This window comes from Colobus angolensis, unplaced genomic scaffold, assembly GCF_000951035.1.
Source record: "Colobus angolensis palliatus isolate OR3802 unplaced genomic scaffold, Cang.pa_1.0 Scaffold124, whole genome shotgun sequence".
Lineage (NCBI taxonomy): Eukaryota > Metazoa > Chordata > Mammalia > Primates > Cercopithecidae > Colobus > Colobus angolensis.
This window is the reverse complement of record NW_012113586.1, coordinates 9,174,388-9,200,508: the sequence shown is the minus strand read 5'-3', so window position 1 is coordinate 9,200,508 and position 26,121 is coordinate 9,174,388. Positions and strand designations below refer to the sequence as shown.

General features: G+C 46.1%; 1 protein-coding gene across 5 annotated transcripts in view; it reads right to left on the bottom strand.

Annotated features, from left to right (window-relative positions):
* LOC105505363 (adenosine receptor A3) overlaps window positions 1–26,121 on the bottom strand; it is an 83,080-nt gene that overhangs the window by 10,122 nt on the left and 46,837 nt on the right. The window contains exons 1-2 of one of the 5 annotated variants that reach the window (XM_011933184.1): window positions 8,877–9,960; window positions 5,736–6,929 (exon numbers count right to left, since the gene is read on the bottom strand). The exons of 2 other annotated variants lie outside the window; for them this stretch is intronic. In XM_011933184.1, coding sequence (XP_011788574.1) covers window positions 6,908–6,929; window positions 8,877–9,226 — 372 coding nt within the window. In that variant the 5' untranslated portion in view covers window positions 9,227–9,960 and the 3' untranslated portion in view covers window positions 5,736–6,907. Of the gene's footprint in view, window positions 1–5,735; window positions 6,930–8,876; window positions 9,961–26,121 lie in introns of those variants that run through there. 2 more of the 5 variants (XM_011933180.1, XM_011933179.1) reach the window with 2 other exon arrangements.

The window sequence follows — 26,121 nt, the reverse complement described above, 5'->3', positions numbered from 1 at the left end:
CAGAAGTTTAAGCAGCTTGCCCACATTCACACAGCTAGTAGAGCCACTGTGATTTGGTGGTAAATCTGGGAGGAAAACAAACATTGTGCTGCTTTCCCAATAGTGATAATACTGTAAAATTGTAGAGCATATTAGAATTTACAAAGGATCTTTACAGACATCTGTCATCTGAGTAGTTGGAGCAAGATGCAGCCCAAGTTTTCTTATTCCCATCATACTCGGCTACAGTAGCTAAGAGCAGAGTTTCTCCAGAAAATGTGCATTTGGTTAAAAGAAACTGAATATACAGACCGGGCGCGGTGGCTCAAGCCTGTAATCCCAGCACTTTGGGAGGCCGAGACGGGCGGATCACGAGGTCGGGAGATCGAGACCATCCTGGCTAACCCGGTGAAACCCCGTCTCTACTAAAAAATACAAAAAACTAGCTGGGCGCGGTGGCGGGCGCCTGTAGTCCCAGCTAACTTAGTCCCAGCTACTTGGGAGGCTGAGGCAGGAGAATGGCATAAACCCGGGAGGCAGAGCTTGCAGTGAGCTGAGATCCGGCCGCTGCACTCCAGCCTGGGCGACAGAGTGAGACTCCATCTCAAAAAAAAAAAAAAAGAAACTGAATATACAAGTGGACTATGGCCAGACTATATATGAAAATAGAATCCTGACCTGCAACCTGCAGCAACCTGCTCAGGAAACCAACTGCTAATCAATAAATAGTAAGCCAGCCTGCTGTAAGTCAGACTAACAGGAATTCAGATTGCTATCTTAAGCCAGAAAGCCAAACAATAGCCCCTTTAACAATCAACCCAAAATGGCCAGGACTCAAAGCAGTCAGGCAAGAGATATAAATAAAGGGCATCTAAATAGGAAGAGAAGTCAAACTACCCATGTTTGTGGATGACATGATTCTATATCAAGAAAACCCCATAGTCTCAGCCCAAAAGCTCCTTCAGCTGATAAACAACTTCAGCAAAGGTTCAGAATACAAAATCAGTGTATACAAATCACTAGCATTCCTATAAGCCAGGAACAGCCAGACCGAGAGCCAAATCAGGAATGCAATCCCATTCACAATTGCCACAAAAGGATAAAATACCTAGGAATACAGCTTACCAGGGAGGTGAAAGATCTCTACAATGAAAATTACAAGACACAGAAAAACATACCATGCTCATAGATAGGAAGAATCAATATCATTAAAATGGCCATATTGTCCAAAGCAATTTACAGATTCAATGTGATTCCTATCAAACTACCAATGACGTTCTTCACAGAACTAGAAAAGATTACTTAAAAATTAATATGGAATCAAAAAAGAGCCCAAATAGCTAAGGCAAACCTAAGCAAAAAGAACCAAGCTGGAGGATATGACATTACTCAACTTCAAGCTATACTACAGGACCACAGTAACCAAAACAGCATGGTACTGGTACAAAAATAGACACATAGATGAATGGAATAGAATGGAGAACCCAGAAATAAAGCTACACATCTACAACCATCTGATCCCTGACAAAACTGACAAAACAAGCAGTGGGGAAAAGATTTCCTATTCAATAAATGGTGCTGGGATAACTGGCTAGCCATATGCAGAAGATTAAAACTGGATCCTTTCCTTACACCATATTCAAAAATCAACTCAGACGGATTAAAGATTTAAATGTAAAACCCCAAACTATAAAAACCCTGGAAGGCAAACTAGCCAATACCATTCTGGACATAGGAATGGGCAAAGATTTCATGATGAAATGGCCAAAAGCAACCACAACAAAAGTAAAAATTGACAAATGGGATCCAATTAAACTGAAGAGCTTCTCTGCACAGCAAAATAAACTATGGGAAAAGTATTTGCAGACTATTCATCTGACAAAGGTCTAATATCCAGCATCTATAAGGAAATTAAACAAATTTACAAGAAAAAAACAAAGAGCCCATTAAAAAGTAGACAAAGGACATGAACACTTCAAAAGAAGACATACGTGTGGCCAAGAAGCATGTGAAAAAAAGTTCAATATCACTGATCATTAGAGAAATGCAAATCAAAACCAAAATGAGATACCATCTCACACCAGTCAGAATGGCTATTATGAAAATGTCAAAAAATAACAGATGCTGGTGAAGTTGCAGAGAAAAGAGAACACTTGGATATGCTGTTGGTGGGAGTGTAAATCAGTTCAGCTGGTATACTAATTGAACCAATTACTAAATAAAATTAGTTCAATTCATGTATAACGAATTTGTGAAAAGCTGTATGGCATTTCCTCAAAGAGCTAAAAACAGAACTATCATTCAACCCAACAATCCCAATACTGGGTATATACCCAAAGAAATATAAATTGTTCTATCATAATGACACATACATGTGTATGTTCACAATAGCAAAGACATGGAATCAACATAAATGCCCATCAATGGCAGACTGGATTTAAAAAAAAGTGGTACATATACACCATGGACTACTATGCAACCATGAAAAAGAACAAGACCATGTCCTTTGCAGGAACATAGATGGAGCTGGAGGCCATTATCCTTAGTAAACTAATGCAGTAACAAAAAACCAAATATTGCATGCCCTCCCTTATAAGTGGGAGCTAGATAATGATAAAACATGGAGACAAAGAGGGAAACAATAGACACAGGGGCTTACTTGAGGGTGGAGGATGAGAGAAGGTAGAAGAGCAGAAAAAATAATTGTTGGGTACTAGGCTTAGAACCAGGGTGATGAAATAATCTATACAACAAACCTATGAAGTTACCTATATAACAAACCTGTACAGGTATCCCTGAACCTAAAACAAAAGTTTAAAACATAAAAAAAATTAAAAATTTTTTAAAAGAGACATTAAAAAATACCCAGGACTTAATTAGTAACTGAAAAACTCCCCTAATTTTTGTCCCCAGTTTCAACTTAGGATCAACCAAGAAAGCCAAATATGTGCCCCCAGTTAATCAAACAGGCTGCCCCACTTCTAGTTACCCTGCCTACAGCTTCACCATGCCAACAGCCTCCAATCAAGGCACACCTAGAGCCTTTCCCTTTTTTCACTGATGAAAAAAATTGATTGAACAGCCATTAGTCAAAGATGGCTCTGGCGCCTTGGATTCCTACATAACAAACTGAAATCCAACTCAGTGCAAACAGTAAAACAAAACTTAAGCTTAACCAATCAGAAGACACCAAACTAACCTTGAACTAGGGACTTTCCACTTTAACCAATAAAATATATTTTCTTTGTCTTACTTTCACAAATATCTCATGAAAGCTTCCTCTCTCGCCCCCTTTGGGGGAGCACTGGACCACTTGCAGTCTGGTCCTGCCCAATTCACGAATCATTGAATGCTCAAATAAACTCATCAAAATTTGAATGTGCCTAAGTTTGTGTTTTTATGCTACTATAAATGTTTCCAACTCTTCTGCCTACCTTTGAGTCTCTGCCAAAATGCAGGTGACTACAGCTGACCCCCTTGCTATAGCAAGCTCAGAATAAATAGCCTTTGCTTCTTCTCATTAGGTGGGTCTCTACTTTTTTCGCCAGTTGACTTGATTTTAAAAACAAGGCCAATATCAACATCCACCCTAGTTCCAGCTTATTCATATGGAGGAAAGGGAGGAAGTAAACCTCAGTTTTGTCTGGGTGGCCTTTTTCATCTTATTCCTTTAGAATAAAAGTCTGCAGTTATCCTTTACCATTTAGCTGAAAGAGAGCAAGCCAGAAGAGGGGCTCCTGGGAGATTTCTGTGACACTAATCTCTAAACCTGAAACCAGAGTGGATCTTGTCACTTCTAACCAAGCTCCTCACCGTGATTCTTCATTCATCTTTTTTGAGTTTACTTTGAAAGACATTTATTTTCACTGTAAGGACTCCCGGGCTTATGGAACACCTTAAGTCAGAAGATTCCCGTTAGACAAAAATAAAAAAACAACTCCCAGCAAGCTATCAGTGGACTTGCTAAGCAGTGGCAATCAGAAAAAGAAAAAAAGAGAGAGAGAGAGAGAGAGAGGCAGAGAGGAGGAAGAGGAAGAGGGAAGAAAAGAAAAAAGTAAAAGCAGTTCTGAAACTCAGGAGCTAAGGATACCAAATGACTCAGGACAGAATGCTGTTTTGTCTTGAGGGAAGTAGTCCATTTAAATCAAGTTTTAAAAAGCAGGGCAGTGTTAAGTGTTTCTGTGGCAACGTAGTGTACAACGTAGTGTATCTACGTTAGAAGCTGTTTGTAAATTAAGAAGCATGGTGTGGGGATTACCAGGAGACTGAGGGCTGCAGGACCCTTCCTCTCATTTCTCCAGTGGGGCAAAAGTTGTTCCAAGGTGAACAGTGTGCCTGAGACTCCCCTGAAGCCCTAGAATAAACCTAGGGCCTCATCCTGGAAGTGCCTTTTAAATACCACAAATTAGAGGGGAAACACCTAGAATTATTGATTCCTGGGCTGGCAGGAGGAGAAGCAAGGCTCCTTTGCTGAAATGAAACATTAAGATAAATTTGGTATTCAGGCTCTGGCCTAAAATTAGGCTCAGGATAAACCTTCAGGACTGGCTAAGAATTAATTTCATTTTCAGATACGCTTACCCACTTTGATGTTGTTTAATTGAAATCTCCATCTTATTGCTCTTGTCTAGCTAAAATATTGTCTTGAAAGTGAGAGTTCACAGCAGCAAATTTGGATAGATCAAACCAGAGATGACACCTTGAATCTCTAGAGCCACATTCAATGCTCAGAAGATGTGACTGGCACTCTATCCTGTCTAGTATCCTGATTAATTAGCGATCAGCAATAGTAGCTAAGGCAAAACTCTGGAAGTCCTCAAGTGGTGTACAAAGCTGTAGTTTGTACCTATCTGTTAATTGTACGTAAGATGAGCTTGAAAGTTTGGGCTTTAATGTTACAAGTTCCTCTTTATGTCTGAGAATTGGTGGCAAGAAACTTGAGTTCTGCAAGGCAGAGTTAAGCTTAAATTCTGGCTCTATTATTTGTTAATCACGAAACTATGGACAAGTTACTTAACTTCTCTGTGTCTCAGTTTTTTCTTCTGCAAAATGGAGATGATCACTATAGTGGTACCTACCTCACAGATTGTCAGGATCAAAGGAGGTAATGCATGCAAAGTACTTAGTGCATAGAGAGTGCTCAACAGGCCAGGTGCAGTGGTTCACACCTGTAATCCCAACACTTTTGGAGGCCAAGGCAGGAGGATCATTTGAGGCCAGGAGTTCGAGACCAGCCTGAGCAACATAAAGAGATCCTGTCTTTACAAAAAAAAAATAATTAAAAAATTAGCTGGGCTTGATGGTATGCACCTGGTCCCAGACACTTGGGAGGCTAAGGTGGGAGGATCCCTTGAACCAGGGATGTTGAGGCTGCAATGATCTGTAATCGAGTCACTATGCTCCAGCCTAGGTGACAGAGTGAGACCTTGTCTAAAAAAAAAAAAAAAGAAAGAAAAGAAAAGGGCTCAACAAATCATAGCTATCCATTGTCTCTTTTTGCCCTACCCCCACTACTCCTATGAGAATGAAACACCAGGGGAAATGAATAGGATTCTTTCTCTCACAATAGATGAATGGTTCATAAAGTTGACAAATGCTCTGATGAACCCAGGAATAAGGATCAGGGTGTTCTGGGGCTAAGAGTAAGAAGGTGTGTATGCCACCACATGGCTCCAGGTAGCAAGCAGGTCGAGTGCCAAAGACAGCCAGCTGGGTCTTTAAGCTCCAAGTTACCCCAGCAAAGAGCTACATGACAGTTAGCTATTATCTTTTATTTACTCAAAAACATCCACAGGTGAATTCAGCACTTGAAGTCCCCCTTAAACTCAGTTCATTCCTTCTGTTCCCAACATCTCCTAGGCATCCTCCGAGAGCAGGTTCTCTGCTCAATTCCACAATGACATGGAACTGAGTCACCACCACATACATGTTCAGCCCAACTACAGCCTTTGGTCAGTAAATCAGCTAGGCACCCTTCAGGTTCCATGACTTATTCTTCTATTTGGGAAGGAGGAAAACAGACAATAGTATCAATAATACGTTGTCCTCAAGTCAGGCCTCCAAAACATTGAGTAGAGAAGAAGGACAAGAGAAAAATGAAGTGGAGGAAGAGAGTAGTGGAGTGGGGGAGATAAAATTGGGGAACACCAGAGATGCTCCCACCTCGGTGGAAGTAATCAAGGATGTAAAAATCCCTTGGCCCAGGCATACAGGCCCTCAAGTGTTTGTTGATGGTGAATCTGAAGGTCAGTGAGACAGAGAGTCATCTCTGATGGATAACTACTCAGAATTCTTCTCAATGCTTGTGTCCAAAGAATCAGAGGGATGGCAGACCACACAGGCTTTGAGGATCAAAAGGTAGGTTTCCTTGAACTTCTTTATTTTATAGGCGTAGACGATAGGGTTCATCATGGAATTGGCATGGGACAGCAGGATGCCCATGTACAGCACAAGCTGTGGTACCTCACCATTAAAGTAGATGATGCAGTTGATGATGGATAAAGGCAGCCATGACAGAGCAAACAAGAGAAGAACCAGAAACAAGGACTTAGCTGTCTTGAACTCCCGTCCATAAAATGCACCTGTCTCTTTGGAGTTAGAGAAGTTCTGACTGAGTTTGTTCCGGATGATGTAAAAGATGTCAAGATAGATGGCGCACATGACAACCAGGGGGATGAAAATCCAGGTGAAGAAGCTGAAGTATACCATGTAGTCCATTCTTATGACAGAAAGGAATTGGCATGAAAGGAAGGTGACATTTCTGTGGTACTCTGAGGTCAGTTTCATGTTCCAGCCAAACATGGGGGTCAGTCCCACCAGGAATGACACCAGCCAGCAAAGGCCCAGGGCCAGCCATATTCTTCTGTGAGTTGTGACCCTCTTGTATCTGTGTGAATGAAGAGAGCCAGTGAGTCCACAGCAGGAATTGCTAAAGGGTAGGGGAGATGGAGCTGGTAAAGGAGAGAGAGAAGTGAGATAAGGCATACACTCTCTTAATTCTCCAATCTTCTGCTAAGGAAGGGCAGCATTGATATTCTATGGTGATTTCAGCTAAACTCCACTGGATATGAAGACAAGATGCGCAGACAACGATTGGAGAAAAATCCAGGAAACTTCTATGGGGACTTTTCTAAAGAAGAACACTCTCGAATGGATAAGGAAGATGTTGCCTACAGTCAAGTGCTTACGTGCCCCACTCAGGGCTCCACTTCCTGAGAGCTATACAACAGTTACCTTTTTCTTTCTTTCTTTCTTTTTTTTTTCAACTCAAAAACATCCACAGGTGAATTCAGCAGTTTAAGTCCCCCTTAAACTCAGTTTACTCCTTCTGTTCCCAATAAGGCGTAAGCCCAAGAATTATTCGATTCCTGGGAGCTAAGATTCATCTATGTCTCTGAGGACTGTCTGCCTGGTGAGAAATGATATTCTCAAAGTAAGCTTGCCTGCTGCTCTTGGCACTGTTCTGTTTGGCTGTTGTGCAGATTCTCATAAATTATACTATGCCTCCCCAACACTTCCCCTCTACCTGTGCCTGCTCCTGCGTCTCTGTCTGCATGGGCATCCATACTTGGTATTTGAGTTAAATGAATCAATGAAGTTACAAAATTGTGTTGAAGTGTTTCAGAGACCTGAAAAGACTCATCCAGTAAGAGTCCTCATTTCTCCTTAAACTGTCCTTCCGGACAACAGCCTGTACAGATCACAAAAAGGAAACAAATATAGTTAAGTATCAGTAGATTTTTATCTCAATTACATCTCACAACAAACAGGAGATGTTTTATTATAACCTCCATTTTATTGATGGCAATTGTGAAAATAATAGTAATGACAGCCAGCATTTATTGAGCACAGACTGTGTGACTGGTATGTTTCTAAAAGCTTTACATATGTTAACGCATTCCATCTTATGAGGATACTGCAATTATCCCCATGTTATAGATTAAAAGTGAAACACAAACAAGTAACTTCTACAGTTGGAAGTGGTGGGGCTAAAACTAAAAAAAAGGTAAGTCTGAGTTCCGAGCATCGTAACCACCGTGATACAGAGTGGAAACCAAAGGAGACAAAGTTAAACAACTTGTTGAAGATCAGATCTCACATCTGGGATTTGGATCCAGACTGTCTACATCTAAAGCTTGTTTGTAGCTCCCTCACTCTGCTCTTTCCTCCAGAGAAGTGAAGAGAAACACAAGACCAATGCAATTTAGGTCGCCCGGGGAAGTAGATTTCTCCATTTGGCAGTCCGTACTCTTCATATAGTCACATGTAATGAAAAATATTTTTAGGAAAAAAGCTCTCACATCTCAGGAGGAGGAGGAGGAAAATATATATATACACACACGCAGGATACATATATTTAATATAATAAATGTATATACATAGAAATATATATATATATATTCCAAGAATCCCTTTCTCAACATTGAAGTAGGCACAGAATAGGAAGCAAAGATAAAATAATAACCTACATTTGCAAAACAATAGAACCATCGGTTTATCTCCTCTTATTCTTATCTGCCTGCTTCTCCTAAAATAATACGTCTTATCTTAGTAGGCTTTTATCATTTCTAAAACTGAAGAGCATTTTTTTACTAATTAAAGATGCATCAAGATTTCATCATTTCTAGCCAAGGGTTAGTAATTGTAGCTGGAGGGATTGAGCACCCACCCCTATCAGTGGGGAGAGGACTGGAGCATTCCTCTGATTCTAGCTCCTGAATCCCAGCCCATTGTTGCTAACCCCCTCACAGACCATATCACAAAAAGAAACTCACTGCCCTCTTTCAACATCAAGGGCCAATTTGGATTCATTTTTTACTCAAAAAGTCTGGGCTCTGGGCTTTGTAGTCTCATCTCCCGGGTGCCTCAATTGCTGCCCACCCCACCCTGCAGGCTACCTGACGGTAAGCTTGACCCGCAAGTATCGGTCCACAGCGATGGCCAGCAAGGACATGATGGAGGCGTGGGTAAAGATCAGCAGTAGGCAGGTCATAAAAAGGCAGCTGTAGAAGTGGATTGTGATGCCCAGACTGACGACAACGGCCAAAGGCATAACCAGCACCCCAACAGCAATGTCAGCCAGGGCTAGAGAGACAATGAAATAGAAGGTGGTGGTCTGCAGGCTGGGGTTCAGCTTGACCACCCAGATGACCAGCACGTTGCCCACTATGGCGCAGAGTCCAATGAAAATCTCCATGGTGATGTAGGTAACATCGGTCAATGACAGAGCAGTGCTGTTGTTGGGCATCTTGCCTTCCCAGGGGAACCTCCACAGGGACAGGTGAGCCAGCAAGATCCGTCTGTAGGGCCAGTGGGCCTAGCTCTCGCCAGACGTCTTCCCAGAGGTCCATGTGCAGTGACAGTCTAAAACTCCCAACTCGTTCATTCCTATTCTTTTCTGGTGGGGTGATCTCTTAGAAAGGGCTCATCACAGGTGGATCACTTCCAGCCCCTTTACGTGCTGCACATCCTCAGATTCCCAGAACCCTGGAGGACAGTTCTATATGGACTGAATCTGAAAGTGCTGCTGCTCTTAGTTCCCCAAGCCTATGCCCTCAAGGCCTCTGCCTGCAGCTTTTTGGCTTTTTGAGTTCCATCGAGATAAGCAACCCTCTTCAGGGGTGTTTCAGGAAGTGAGATGGGCCAAGAGGAAGTACAGAGCCAGGAACTCTCAGCAGAAAGATGGAAAGAGCAGAGGAGGAGTGACGAGTGGCACAGAGAAGGCTCAAGACAAGATTGGGTATCAGAATTCATTCATTCAGGGACCAGATGACAGTGCAGGATCAGGTGGGAGAGGAGCTGGAAGCACTGACTATGCAATCTTTCTGCCAGCTTAGCAAGAAGATCTCATGACAAGCAGGCAAACAGGGGAAGAGGAACAAAAGAGACTTTGGTGGCAGCCTCCTAACCTTAACCAGAACTATTCCTGCTAAGTTCTTGCTTCACTGAGCACAGCCGATACCCAGCCTTTGCAGCAAAGATCCTTGGTCAAAGGGATAAGCAAAGATTCCCTGGTCAGAAGGGCAAAATCTCAGCACCTCTGTGAAGCATCACACCTGCTTAGCCTCCACCTCTGTTTCTCACCTCACACCCCAGCAAAATCTGGACACTGGCAACCGGCCAATGTCCAACCCTATGTGAGGAACGACAGAAGAGCAGAATGACCAGACATACAGAAGGAAGGGAAAAGAACGTATGCAACAGAATCAAATGGCATGTGCTCCTGCCCACACTCCCTAAGCCTCAGCCCCATCCCCGCAGGAACAGGCAACTGCCTGGGAATCAGCCCCCTCTCCCTGAAGCTGCTTACCTAGTCACCAACTTCTGGGAACGAGACACTTGCACACCATTGTTATTTGGGGAGTCCATCTGGTTCAGGTGCTTCTCAGCACCACCCAAAGGGATTATTTTAACCAGGCATGTTAGAGAGGCAACAAGAAGGAACACTTGGACCGAAGCCCACACAATAGCTTGAGAGCTTTATCATTTTTACCTTAAGCATCTAAATATGTACAGCCCAAAACAAAATTCAGCAGTAACAACAATGGTGTTCTGGTGTTTACTAACAAACACTTCGGAGTGGGGCATAATGGAGAGGCCTCTGCCTGGGGCCCATCAGGGTCCTCTTGTTAGTTCCTCTGCTTTGGCATCATTCATTGATTCCGCTCCCTACCACCACCGCTGTATCCCAAGTTGATCCAAGTCTTACCAAATCCCATACTTGTCTCTGCCAGACTTGTCATTTCTCCCTGAGCAAACTCCTCAGACATTAAAAAGGGCAGACCTCTCCAATTGAATTTCCATCATTCTAGTATTTTCCAACATCAGTTCTGCCCACATCCCGGCACTGCTGGAACTTGAAAAGCTTCATCAGCCTCCAATGCATCCTCTGACAAATGTTTCTACTGTAATTGCTTTCTTTATCTGTGCTTCAGAGAAGGAAGTTACTGAGAGAAATTTCTAGGAGGCTGCATGCTACCAAAAAACAAAAAACAAAAAAACCTTTCTCACTATATAGCACTCTTTGAACCTTGGTTAAACACTGCGAAAAACCCTCCCTCCCCTACTCCAGTATATAGGTGAGTTCTTTTGTAATCAGTCCATCTCAGCTGGGTCAGAGAAACCAAGGAAAGGGGTTTGTGTCCAAACACAGCATGCTGTAGGCAAGATAACACAAGAAAGAATAACCCACTAGAGAGAAGAAAGGCAGGAGACACACTTAGGGTCACCAACCTGGCCACCTCTGCTCACCTGGGAATTCTACCCTCAGAATTCTCTGCACATACCATGGGGGTTTCTTTTCTGTGAACAAGGGAAGCCCTTCCTTCATGTTCTCTGAATAGACAAGGTCCATCACTGCTGGGGTTGGGGCTGGGGGTGATTTAAGAACAGAGAGGAAGGACTTTCACAGTCACTTAACATTTTGACCTGGAACCCGGCCCTAGATTGAAAACCAAAAGGCAACCTGGGAAAGAGGACAGAGAGGCTGGGGCAGAAGACCACCTCATTTGCCCATTCCTACCGCTGCACCCACAGCCCATGGCCCACAGCCATTCTTGGTCATGCACCTCATCACATCTCAAGTAGGAGATGCTGCAGCCTCCTACTCCGCGCCTCAGGCAACCAGAGGAACCATGCCAGAGCTCAACACCCAGGATGACTCCTGCCGCTTCTAAACCATTTAGTCTGTGCATTGCCTCAGGATCAAGTCCAGACTCTTTAGAGTGGCTCACACCCTTCTGATGGGTCTCCCAGTCTCTGCAGTCTCCTGTCACCTGGGTCCGCACAGACACCATTGACTCCACTATGCTGAGCAATTTGTGGCTCAGAGTCATTCTCTTTCACTTCCTCTCCCCTGTGCACACACTCTTTGCCCGGTTTGCAGGGCCCTTCTGCCCCAAGTCCACCTAGAAAACAAATACTTTTCCTTCAAGACTGTTCCCCAACAGGACCTTGAAGAAAACTTCCCAGTCTTCACTTCTCCTCTGGGACGGCACTGTGCTGTGTGTATATGACTTCCCCACTTAGCCTGTGAGCTCCTGGAGGGCAGGGACCACCACTTTCCATTTCTGCATTTCTCACCCCTACTATGATGCCTGGCAGATCATAGGTGCTCAGTACATTTTTGATGAATGAATAGGAAAGCACTTCAGTGAATCAGGTGGCATAAACTAGGCATTGGGTATGTAAGGAAACAATAAATCAGCGAGGACTCTTAAGTGCTCTCCATCACACCAACTACTCAGTGTTAAGCAGCTTACATTCACAGACTCATTCAATGCTCTCGAATGAAATAGATACTACCATTATGCTGAGCAACTTGAGGCTCAGCGGGGTTAAATAACTTGCCCAAAGTTGTAAGCTAGGCAGTGGCAAAGCCAGCATTCAAATCTAGGCTTCTGCTTCGCAGTCCAGGTTCTGAATGGCAGCCCTCAGTAAGTAAATGAGCAAATAAATTACACAAACATTTCAAAAGTACAAGGAGTCCCTGGGTTTGATGTTGCCATGCTATCAAAATCAGTAGAGATCAGTATTCTCAGATCTAAAAAAGAAAGTAGGCCGGGCGCGGTGGCTCAAGCCTGTAATCCCAGCACTTTGGGAGGCCGAGACGGGCGGATCACGAGGTCAGGAGATCGAGACCATCCTGGCTAACACGGTGAAACCCCGTCTCTACTAAAAAAAACCAAAAAAACTAGCCGGGCGAGGTGGCGGCGCCTGTAGTCCCAGCTACTCGGGAGGCTGAGGCAGGAGAATGGCGTGAACCCGGGAGGCGGAGCTTGCAGTGAGCTGAGATCCGGCCACAGCACTCCAGCCTGGGTGACAGAGCGAGACTCCGTCTCAAAAAAAAAAAAAAAAAAAAAGAAAGTAGCCACCAAGACTATGGCCACAAAGCGCAAGTATAATGTAGATCTGGCAACTGCTCTGAGCTAGGAAGAGATGGCAGGACCAGACAGATGACTGCATGAGCAGACCGCTGGTAAGGCTGCAGCCCCAAGGTGAGCTCTGGGCCAGAAAGGAAAACATTTTTTATTGGATCAAGTTGCAATTTTTTCTATTAAAAAAAAAAAATATATATATATATGTGTGTGTGTGTGTGTGTGTGTCTGTGTTAACTGTGGTTAACTGTGGTTCAGGAGAATTTCCCACCTAAAAGAAAGGCCATGGCTGTTTTCAATTCTGCTAGAAGAGGCTGGGTGTGGTGGCTCAGCCTGTAACCTTAGCACTGTGGGAGGCTGAGGTGAGAGGATTGCTTGAGGCCAGGAGCTCAAGACCAACCTGGCCAACATAGTGAGACCCCATCTCTATTTTTTTTAATTAAAAATAAATTTTAAAATTCTACTAAAAGAACCTGAACTCCATCAGGGAAGCAAAGATCTAGGAGAAACCATTGGCTTAAACCACAGGAAGAGTGACTGGAGGGGAAAGGCCTCACCTGTCCCAAGCCCTGGCCTGGGGCCCACTTGGGTCTGATGCAACTGGGCAGAGCTCAACCACAAGGCTGCAACCTTGCCCTTGGGGTTCCGCTTAACAATCTATGAGGCTGGCAGGAGAGATGATTCATCTGATCCTTTGCAGCTTCTCAGAAAAGCCTAGAAAACCCTAGCTGCCAGCCTACGAAAACAGCAAGATGCAGCGTTAGCAGGAGCCCAGGGAAAAGGCCTCTGGAGCCCTAGAGCTGGTCCCTGGGCAGCTGAGACCGGATGTCAGGCAGGCGAAAGGTGGGGCTTCTGCCCAAGGCTCTCTCCCACCCCACGGCGGCCTGCAGAATTGCGCAAAATTAGCTTGCTCACTTCCTCTTGGCCCCATCACCACTTCCCCAAAGCCTTATATTTTTATAGGGCTTCATGTTTGCTAGCCGACAGCAGAGGCTTAGAAAAGACAAGTGTTCAGGGTCAGCCCTGAAGGTGCCGCTCCGTAGGCCCCTCCCCCACCACTCTTCCGGTTCTGCCACTCCATCAAGCCCCAGGGCAGGCTGGGCTTTCCCGCGCCCAGGAGCTGGTCTGGAGCCGCTCTCCACAGGGGCCTTCTAACCAGGGCCCAGCCACTGAGGCCAATCCAAGGAGCCCAAGACTCACAGGCTGTAGTCTGAGTACCTGGAATTTCACTCCGTGCCAGTGTTGGTGGGAGGGAGAGTGAGGCCTGGAAAGGGAGGTCAAGGTTCCTTCACTCTGAGCAACAGGAAATCCTGCCCAACGAAGGGAAAATGCTCTGAGCGCTCAGCCTCACCCACCAAACCCTCCACCCGCACCGAGTGTGTCAGGAGGTCTCCAGGCCCTGGGGGAAAGAGAAGGATTCAGCTAACTGAATTCAAGGCACTCAGAAAGTGAGGGAGCGTTTCAACTGCCGGAGTCTTAGCACGGTAGCATCAGCTTCCAGCGTCTGAAAGAATGACTCCTGCGTCCCAGCTGAGGCGCTATGCTCAATGGTGGCCACCAGAGGGCAGCACGTTCCTGCTGTCATTCGGGACCCAGGCTGCTGCTGAGAAAGAACGGGAAGAACTTGAAACGCTCCTTTGAAACTGCTTAACCAGCAACCTCAGATGGTGCAGAAAATGAAAGAAGTGAGAATTAAGGGAAAGCAAAGGGGACAAGAATAGGTAGCCAACTGCCTAAAGTCAATCCAATCCCATAGAATATTCCTGGGCAGTACCAAATTCAGTCCTGCTGACTCCAGAAGGTTGAGAAGCAGCTTTGCGGTTCAAACCTGTGACTGTTCCAATAAACACAGTATTTGTGTTCTGCTTTGTCATGTGCAAAGCTCCTCACACAGTAAACTTTACGGAATTAACTCAACAACCCCACAAGACAGGTATCACCAATCTCATCTCACAGAGGAGGAAACTGAGGCGGGGGAATGAGTGATCTGCTCAGGATCATACACCGCCAGGCGTGGTGGCTCATGCCTGTAATCTCAGCACTTTGGGAGGCCGAGGCGGGCGGATCACGAGGTCAGGCGTTCTAGACCAGCGTGGCCAACATGGTGAAACCCCGTCTCTATTAAAAATACAAAAATTAGGTGGTGTGCGCCTGTAATCCCAGCTACTCAGGAGGCTGAGGCAGGAGAATCGCCTGAACCCGGGAGGCAGAGGTTGCAGTGAGCTGAGATCACACCACTGCACTTCAGCCTGGGCAAGAGAGTGAGACTCCCTCTCAAACAAACAAACAAACAAACAAAAACAAAAGCAGCACCAGGATGGGAGCCCAGCTCCTGGTCTCCTTGCTTAAGATGAAAATGGAGAAGACCAGGAGGGATTTGCCAGTAAGGGGTTGCAGTGGGATTTTTAGCCACATACGTCATTGATCCTTCCCTTGGCACCTGTGAACCTCTGACCTATCCTTCCCCTCCTGTGAGTGCAGGTCGCACTGGTCAATTTTCCCAGCCTTTGCTGGAGAGCGTCCAAGAATTTTACAAATGCCCTCATGTCTCTTGGCCACCCAGCCTCCTCTTTGTCACAGCCCTAGGCTTCTAGGTGCTCAGGCCAGGTGTCCCCACCCCTGTCAGGGGTTATTCACCGTGGTAGGGCCTCATCCCTTGATTTTACCCGGGAAGACTTTGGATCCTGATGTTGATTCTCATGCCCTTTATCTAAACACCGGGAGGTGTAGGAATGAGTTCTGGATATACCAACTACTGATCCCAAATGTTTACAGCAGGGCAATGTCCTGGTCTCCTTCTTTTAACGTGCTACCTATCAAATGGGACAAAACTTCTCAGAGAATTGCATGTAAACCCTACCGCCACAGTGGGAGATAAGCAACCTCCTCATTTTGATGGCATGTGTCTTCCCCTCCTACTGCACAAGGTCCTTTCATAATTATTACTGTAAGAGCTGCCATTGATAAAATGCCAATTCACATGTGCCAGGCACTTCACCAGGTGTTTTGCACACATCACTCACAATTCTATATCAATCCTGCTGGCAAGTATTATTAGATCCATTTCACAAATAGAAAACTAAGGCTAGGAGAGAATTGACTCACTCTGGGCAGCACAGCAGCAAATGGCAGAGCTAGGGCCTGAACCCAAGTCTATCTTGGCTGCAAAGCTCTGACTCTTTCAATGAGCCACACAAAAACAGTCCAATATCAATTATGCCAAAATCCAAATTGCCATTTTGGGCAGACATTCTTCAGTATCCTAATGGGTAAGACTTGCTTCCTAGGCTGGGCCAGCTATTGAAGGCTGTGCATTCTATGTCAATTGTCTACTCTCCAGCTCTTGTCAAAGCTCAGCCAAAAGTTTTATTCCAGGCCCATGGAGAGCAGCCAGCAGGCCCTTCCTCTACACTCCCTACCCGCAACTCCTGCGTCTACTCCCTGATCGGACAACAACATTGCAAAACCGTTTTACTTTAGTTCCCTGCTGAAATGCCTTCCCAGATGACCTTAGTCCCTCTGCTTTTTATGAAAGGTTAATATTAAAAAACTGTCCTATGAAGTAAGTCTCGGCATTTCATCATGATCGAAGATACTATCTGTTGCTATGTCTCTTACATAAAGTTTCATAGGATAAATTTCTCTGAGGAGTTTTAGTTCTAGAAAAGAGGTCATTTTTCTTAATAAATTAGACTGCCTTGTTCATCTGGTTAGTGGCGGAACTTTGTCTCATTCATTTGTGTGTGAGCAGCCAGGAGTGTCAGAGCCGATGTTCAGTCTCAGTAATCACACTTGGCTTAGGTTTTCTAGGATGTTTGCATGCCCCAAATCATTCCTTGGCTACCGGTGTTTTAGTAATTCTGTCAGGCCCTGTTTTCATGAGGAGCTGCACGTTGTTTTTGGCAGTATGCAAGGTATAAGAAACAACTCCATAGAATTCACTTTAGAAGGAGTACGCATTTGTTTCCAGGCATATTGCAGGTTGATCGGTCCAGTCTGTCATGCAGGGATCATTGTCAGTACCCCCATGATTTGGGGGTGAGGATTTTTTTCTCCCACAAGTGGCCCAAATAACATTTTAGATTATCAATTTTGGCAAAAGAGAAAACAACTGACGAGACTGAAAATGTCCCCTCATTTGAAGTGAGTCTTTTAATACAGCATTCATAGGCACCCACATCCGGCAATATTTAGGAAATGCTTCCTTAGGAATGGCGCTGGGTAAACCATAATGCTATGATTCCCCCAGGAAGAATGTATTTTTATTGATGTGAGCCCCACCTATTTCCACAAAGGACTAAAGTTACTGTCAAGCTGAGTCGATGGCTTTTTCCTCTGCACTCCCACATCAGCTTACACATTCCTCTCTTGGAACACTTACTACACAATTCTGTAGTTATTTATTTACATGACTGCTTCTCCCACTAGCTGGCAAACTCCTTAAATGAAGAAATGATGCCTTATTCATTTTTGTATCTTCCTCCCACTCCCCTTCTCCCCAAAGCATGAAGATCCTAAAATACACCTGACACATAAGCAACCTGTAATAAATTCCAGTTGAATGTATTATGTATTATTCTCAGGTCTGTCTTCTCCTTACCTGTAAGAATGCTGGCTATACCTCTCTATGTCCAGTGAGGAATCAGAAGGGATATTTGGAAGATCTCTCCCTAAACAAAAAGTAGATTTTTGCGTCTTCTACCTTCAATCACAAACCCGTACAGATAGAAAACACCATGTGACCTATTTGGGTCTAGTTAAAGGAACCCTCAGAGAGAATGTCTAACATTTACATTACAGTTGCTATTTCAGCATTTTTACCTATAACAGTCCATTTCATTCCTTCATCTCTGTGATCTATCTCAAATGGTGCCCTTTACACACACACACACATACACACACACACACACATGCTGTCTCCATCCTCTCTGTGTATTTTCTATGCTGCACCTTCCACAGTCAGAGCTTGTTTGTTCATTTACTTGTCTTTGCTTTGTCCCCTTGCTTGTCTTGTTCACACTTCTATCTGCCAGACCTGGAACCACCTCTGGCCCTAGTTACCAGCTTAGTCTGACACATTACTCCTGATCACTGACCACTGATTTTGCCCCAAATCACTGTGTTCATGATGGGGTTTTTAGGGCGCAACACATTTGGAGTGAGATGGAACACCAGAGGGGATGGAGGCCCAGAGTGGCCAGTTCAAGGTCAAAACTGGAAAAGCAGCCAGCTTCCTTTGCTAGCAAGCCCCCTTCACTGGCTCCTTTGTCACTCTGTCCCCATTTTCTGAAACCTGGGCCAAAGAGCTTAGGTCCCTCCAATCAATCACACAGCTGATCCTTCCTTCTTCATCACTGCACTTGCCTTTCGCCAGTTGGCCTGTCAACCCATGCTAATGGGTAGAACAGTGGGTGCTAATCAGTTACATTACCCACGTCAGCAGTGCCGTTCAGACCCTCTCAAGCTGTGCCTAATGGATGTTCAGCTGCAGTGAGACACAGCCACCTGTGTGTCCAGCATAGCACGTACTCTAGTGCCTCCTCACTGGGCATCAGGCCCGCCCCACTCCACTCAACCCAATGTGCTCAAAGGAGAAATCACCGTCAGGCTCCAGCCATGTCTCTGAATATGTTGCGTCTCCCTTATTTTGAACTCTGTTTCTAAATGGATGACCTTGGCCAAACTGCTGAATCTCTGTGTCTTCATTTCCCCCTTTGATAAATAAGATACCTCTCTGCAGACTGGATGAAGTAACTAAGGCACAGCAGCTGGCACAGCACTTGGTCCCCTGCACCACCACCTCGGGCAGCTACCAGGAATGTGAGTACTACAGCTGGGTGGGGTCGGGGGCTGATGTTTCACTATCAGAGCCACTCCAGTGCCCAACCCGTGCTCCACTTCCACTTACAAGGTGCTTGGTGGAGGCTGAATTAAAGGAAAGCCATTCCACACCCACCACCCTGTGGGCTGCTGAACTGTGAGATACAGACTTGCTGGGAAGCTACAGGGATGTGTTCCATAGACCCTGTCTTTCTGCAGGGCTGATCGTCTCAGTCTTTCTCTGGAGGTGCTCTATCCCTGTCCCAACTGCCCCAATGCTACCTCCAGCTTTAGAAATAGGAAGTATCCAAAAGAGATGGTGGGAGGCGGTACCATTTTCCTCTCCTGTCTCCATCCTTGCCAGGAAGCAGTGGTTTGTCAGCATAAGCAGGCCTGCTGGGTGGACTTTGTGAACCCCAGGGAAAGGCTGCCCCAGGTCTGACAGTTCACAGCTTCCAGACACATAGTCTTCCAGGTCACCAGCTCCCAAGAGCCACGCAGGCCCCCACAGTTGCTGCAGGTGAAGCCCTCGAAGGGCCAGATATCAAGAACCAGAGTATTCAGAGCAATAGTCCCAGTTTCGGCTTCTTGAGTGTCGTTCATTTTCGAAGGCCTGGCGGACCACTCAGCACTACTCACTACTACAGAGGGGCCACCTCCTGCGCAGGCTGTGACGCTTGCTGAATAACAGCAACAAGTGGGGACATTATAGCCAACTCCAGCCAAAACAACTGTACATAGGCAAACATGGAGGCACATGAGGCCAGTAATTTAATTTGCATCACATTTATTTGTATTTTCTCTCGACCTGAAATACAAAACATCCTCTAATCTTTCATTAACCCTGGAATCATTTCTGCTTTTCAAAGAAGTAAAGAAATAGAATTTATTCTGGTTGAGAGTTTAGCCTCGGGGCTGGGCAGGGGAGCCAGGCTCTCCAGTCTCTCCTAGGCCTCCAAGATAAAATCTCATTCTGTCCTTGTCCCTCTAAGATAAGTCAACAGGCCTGCTCATTCCCAGAGGAAAGTTCGACACTGCTTCAGTGACCATGACTTCAGCAGGGCCGACAGAACTCTAGGTCACTGCAGACGGTCCAGCCTATGCCCCTCCCTCCCTCTACTCCACCCACGCCTAGTACCCATGACTAGGGCTTTTTGTGTTATCTCGGAGTTGGCGCCCTCTCCATTTCCTCCCAATAATGCTAGCTGTTGTTTCTGAGCAAATGGAACAAATGACCAACGTGAACTCCATGCTGTCTGCAAACTGGAAACATCTGCAGGGAGGCAGGGCACCCCTAGTTGGGGTGGGGTTGCACGGGAGCTGGTGGGAGGGGCTGTGGGAAGAAGGTCCAAGAACCTCAGGGAGGAGGGCAAAGAGTGAAGCCTCACCAGAAAACCACACATAGGCCGGGCGCGGTGGCTCACGCCTGTAATCCCAGCACTTTGGGAGGCTGGGGCGGGTGGATCACGAGGTCAGGAGATCTAGACCATCCTGGCTAACATGGTGAAACCCCATCTCTACTAAAAATACAAAAAGTTAGCCAAGCGTGGTGGTGGGCACCTGTAGTCCCAGCTACTCGGGAGGCTGAGGCAGGAGAATGGCGTGAACCTGAGGGACAGAGGTTGCAGTGAGCCAAGATCGTGTCACTGCGACAGAGCAAGACTCCATCTCAAAGAAAAAAAAGAAAAGAAAAAGAAAAAATGAAAACCGAACATAGGCACACAGGCCTCACAACCCCGTTCCTTCTCTTACCCTCCAAACATTCATTCTTTGCAGTGTCTTGACCAAGTGAAGGGAGGATGCACACATCCTTTTATAAATATCATTTAAAATGTTAAACTCTTGTGTGGTAAAGCCAAAATGGCTCTTAGAAAACAATAGGTACAACTCGCCATTTCAGAGATGACGACAAAGGCCCAAAAAGGGAGTAGATGTAGTAGCTACAAGTAAAGTCTGGGCTGTGCGGCAGCTCGCACCTGTGATCCCAGTGCTCTGGAAGGCCGAGACAGGTGGATTGCTTGAGCCCAGGAGTTCAAGACCAGCATGAGCAACATAGCAAGGCCCCGTCTCTACAAAAAAATTCAGAAAAAAATTAGTTGGGCATGGTGTAAAAAAAATTATAGACCTGCACCTCTAGTCCCAGCGACTTGGGACTTGGGAGGTCAGGAAAATCAAGCCTGGGAGGTTGAGGCTGCAGTGAGCCAGGATCACACCATCACTGCGCTCCAGCCTGGGTGACAAGGTGAGACTTTGTCTTTAAAAAAAAAAGCAGCAGCAAAGTCTGAACCATACCCAGAGCCACCATCACACCACTGCTAGTATATCAGTGTGCGTGCAGTGTGGGAACACACATACGCACGCACAGACACATCATACCATGCTGCCTCCCTTAAAGTCATAGTAAAAAGAATCACACCTCCCTTAAAGCTAAGAGCCATGCTCAGACTTCCCCATGCAGTAACACAATAATGGTAACACTCCAGGGCTGTCTCTGGGCCTGGACCACACTAGTACATCCTCTAATCTTTCATTAACCTTGGAATACTCTGTCAGAGGCTCTCCCTTGATCCTTGGCATAGCCCCGTAATAGAGCCTGTCATTTTCATCACCTTTTCTTTTCACAGGTAAAGATACTGACATTGAGCAAGGTCAAGCAACTTGCCCAAGTTTGCATTCCTAGCAAAGGGCAGAGCCCACCTTGACCTCAGGCAGTCCCATGGCCAGTGGCCTGTGTTACACTGCCTGGAGCCCCTCATTGAATCCAATTGCAAACTTGAGAAGTGGGATTGGCACATTTCTGCAGATAGAAAACAGAGGCTGAGAGTTCAGAATCCTGAATTCAACAGAAAGACAGCCCTTGGTCAGCTCTTCCACTGCGGAGGGAATCTCTAGAGTGAGACCTAGTTTTTGACCCAGACTAACCTGGAAGTGATTTTCTGAGCGTCACAGTGGCCGGCAGAGTGGGGAGGATCGATTGGCTCTTCCTGCCTGATTTCACTGGGGTCGCTGAACCAGAACTCCCACCTACTAAAAACTGAGCCTGGCTTCTCCTGTGCCTTGGGGAAGTGCCAGTTCTCTACCTTGTGGCCTGCGGTCCTCAGCCCTGCTTGTGTGAGGAGGGAGTCGCCGCTGAGAGGCTGTTCATGCCCTGGTTGTAGAGATTGGTAGAGGACAGGGGCGTCGTGTTCCCCAATGGGAGTTGGGGACGCTGCCAGTCCCCTTTCAGCAGATGACAAGGAAGAAGGTTCCTGCAGCAGCCAGCTGCGCCAGAGGCGATGCGCCCCAGGCCTCCTGGCAGCGTCTGGGTTCCGGGGCTGCACGGCCGCTCCCCTGAGCCTGGGAAGGAGGACACAGAGGCGGCCCAGGAGCAGCGCTGAGGGGGGCCCTGGCGCCGGGGACTGTGGCCCCGACAACCCCCTAGAAGTCGCAGTGGCGTGGGCTCTTCTACCTTGCTCTACTGCGGCTGGTAGAGGGGGCGGGACTCTCGACCTGATTCATTCAAGACACAATTTGAGGATGCTGGTGCTGCGCGGGCCGGACGCACTCCTCCGGAACTCCGGGAGCCGGGGAGGCCTGAGGGAGGGGTGTTCCCAGCAGCTCGCAGAGGTCAGCACAGCCCCGGCCCAGCCTGGAGGAAATGACCGCGGCGTTCCTACCATTTATGTCAGGGAACCGCCGGGACCTGCAGGTGGGACCGCATGATTCCTGCTGGAGGACTGATCTGAGGCCAGTCCCTGGGAGGCTGGGAGTCCTCTGCACAGCCCTATCATGAGAGCAATTGGGTTTGCCCCTGCCTGCCAGGACAGCGCCCTCAGCACCCCTGTCTGCAGGGCCGCTGTCCAGGGCCCACAACCCTCATCTCCCAGGGCCTTGCAGGCAGCACCTTGTGCTAAAGTTGGCCTAAGCAGGAAGCTGCTTTCAGGGCATTTGAGAGAGGGGAGTGGAAATGTGAGCCAAAAGGAAGTCACAAAGATCAACTTAAAAATAGCCCCCTCCAGGTCAGTCAGGAGGAGGAACTTGCAGAAAAGCCAAGTTCTGATGGTGATGGCTCAGGGGACCTCAGAAAGGCCCAAAAGCAAATCAGCAGAGGCCGGGCTTGGAGCACATCTCATGCTCTTATCAGCCTCAGCAAACCACTGCCAAGACCTCTTCTTCTCCTTAGACTTCCGCCCCAGCCAGCATCTGTTTCCTCGCCTAAATTTAAACAACCAGGTTAGTGAACTTGAGAGAGCATTTCTGCCCAGGGAAGAACAGACCCTCCTACGCCCTCAACAGAACACACAGGACACACAATGACACCAACCCAGGCCTGTGGCCTGTTCTTGGCTCCTCCTCAGCTTCTGCTGGGTGAGTGGGGCCCAGGGTTTCTGAGAAGGCCTCAGCTCCCATTATTCCAGGCAGAAAGCCGCAAAGCTGAAGTCTGAAGAAGACCTCAGCTTGAAAGAGAGTGGGCAGGCCAGATGGCTGGGTTATGCCAGTACGAGGAGTGTGCGATGCCCTCCAACACGGGATAAGGTGAAGGGGACCCTCGGGAAAGCCAGAAATCCACAAAACAACACATGTTCTACAGCCCCAGCCCTGAGTGTTGATGTATAAACCTCTTAACACAGCTAGTCTTGGGATAAATCAGACCTTTCGGCTTTTTCCAAGCACCATTCTCACTCTTATCTAAATAGAGCTGTTTGCTTAGGGGAAGGTGACAGCAACTACCTAGAACCTTTCCCTGGTTCTGCTGGCTTCTCAGTCCCAGGCTATTATGGCCCCATCCCACACTCTCTCACTCTTCCTCTCCCTTCCTCCCTCCCTCCCAAGTGCAGGAGTGCAAGCTCATGCTTGCACATGTGTACAAACACACACACACGCACACACTAGCCTCATAAAAACATTTAGTGCAATGAAGGATGTCTGAGGAACCCTCAATAAAATCTGTCCTGGAGAGACTGAGTCCATAGCCTTTCTCTTAGGCTATCACGCCTCAGACATTTCCAAGAAATGTTCTTTCTAAGTAGCTTTATGCTGCTATAGCAGTACAGGATGACTTCCTTGGATTTACCAGTTGTTAATAGAAAAAAAAAGCAAGCAAGGACTGCTCCTGTTAATTGCATCCTGCTGTCCAGATTGCCTGTCACTCTCTTCTCTACAAACCCCAGGCCATTTGTTGCAGCCAATCTACTAGAGCCAGAGGCCTGGTTTTAAATTTCTCTTCCTTTCCTTACATGTAGAAAACTCGTTATATGTTTCATATTCTGAGAATTTGCCCTGAGTAGAGCATTTCTGAATTTCAGTCCACAAAAAACACACACCAGAATCACATTAGGATTCAAAACCCCAGCCCTGCCACTTAGTGGCTGTGTGAGTTTTGGCAAATTACTTTAATTGTTCTGAGCTTATTTTCACATCTGTAAAGTGAGACTGAAATAGGTTAATAAAAGCCACTTCAAAGAGCTGTGAAGGGGATTCAATGAGATGTTAGTTATAGATACCTGGCCCCTTGCCCAACAATTAACAGTGGGTCCTCAGTGGGTTGATGCACTTTCCTACTGCTGCATGGATTATTTATTTCTGTTTGGTGTGTTCGCCTTCACACTCCACATCAAAAACTTCAGAGCTTCTTATTCAAACCAGTGCCCCTCTCAGCATTAGCCTCATAATGACTCCCCCAGTAATAACAGCAAATACTAGTTAAGTACTTTCTATGCAGACTAGGTTCTTTTGTATGTTAACACATCCCTGTGAGGCAGATATCATTGTGTACCCATTTTATAGATAAGTAGGCTGAGGTTCAGTGACTTACTCAAGAACACATATGTAGTTCACGGTAGAGCCAGGATCTGGACCCAAGCAGGCTGGCTCCAGAGGAACCACTTTTAACCTTTTTGCTATACCTGTGCTGTTTGACAGATTGTGGCTACCACTGTTAGGGAGTTTTTCTGAATATAAGACAGACATGGATGGTCTTCACTTCCCCAGAATCTGGGTTTTAATCAGTCACACTGAATTGATCATTTGACAATAGTAGCTACCATTCATTCAGCATCTACCTATTTTAAGCCAGACACTTTGCATATATTATCTCCAAACCAGGATTTCTCAACCTCAGCCCTATTGACATTTTGGACTGGATAATTCTTTGTTGTGAGGAGCTGAATGTGCACTATAGGATGTTTAGCAGTAACCATGGCTTCTGCCCACTAAATGCCAGTAACATCCCCCACATCCAAGTCATGACAATCGAAAGTGTCTCCAGACATTACCAAACATTCCCTGGGAGAATTTGGAGGATGAGAATCACTCCCAGTTGAGAAACAGTGATCTAAATGAGAAGCCTAAAGTTCAGAGAGGCTAAGTAATTTTCCCAAGGTCATAAGGCTGGCAGGCAGCCAAGATAGAATCGGAAACAAGCTTTGCCTAACACCAAGGTCCAAGTATGATCATTACATCATGCTCTCTCCTAGTTCCTAAATAAGGAAGGTGTGAACTAGATACTGAAATCTATTTGCCCAGAAGCGATAACATTAATGTATTCTGATTCTCCTCTCCTAAAATGGTTCAAATTCTGAACTTACAATCTCTGGCTACTTATCAGAGAACAATCTAGATGTAAGATTTTTGGAGTTATATCAACTGACCTAGGCCATCCTTCCCCAACTGGAATATTTTTGTTTTTTGTTTGTTTGTTTGTTTGTTTTTTGTTTTGTGAGATGGAGTCTCACTCTGTCACCCAGGCTGGAGTGCAGTGGCACGATCTCGACTCACCACAACCTCTGCCTCCCAGGTTCAAGCCATTCTCCTGTCTCAGCCTCCGCAGTAGCTGGGATTACAGGTGCCTGCCACCACGCCCAGCTAATTTTTGTATTTTTAGTAGAGACAGAATTTCACCATGTTGGCCAGGATGGTCTCGAACTCCCGACCTCAGGTGATCCTCGGCCTCCTAGAGTGGTGAGATTGCAGGTGTGAGCCACTGCCCCCAGCCCCAACTAGGAATTTAAGCTCTTGTTTACAGTCCTATGTCCCCTGAGTATGCTACGAGGCTTGGTTTGAGCATCTACTCCACTAGTTCTTCTGGAACCACTGAGAAGATCATCGTCTTGGGAAATAATGGCAGCACTTTGTGTTTCTTATCTTCAGTCATTGTTTAAAAAGAGCTGAGGGCAGAATCACAACTCAAACTTCTGCCTGAGTTTCATTTCCTTTTGGTTCCAGATTAATTTATTAAAATCTTTATGAACACAAAATGGACTGAATTTGCAAATGACCCCACAGTCCGTGACATGGAGAGATGTGTAATTGAAGAGAGACCACCAGGCACATAATTATCAAGTTGCATACAGGAAGACTCATTCATAGCAGAGTTGAAACTCACCCAAGCCCAGGTTTCATTTTTTTTGTTCTCTCTTTCCCTCCTCTAGCTTAATGCCTTTTTCTCTTTCTTTTCTTTTTTTTTTTT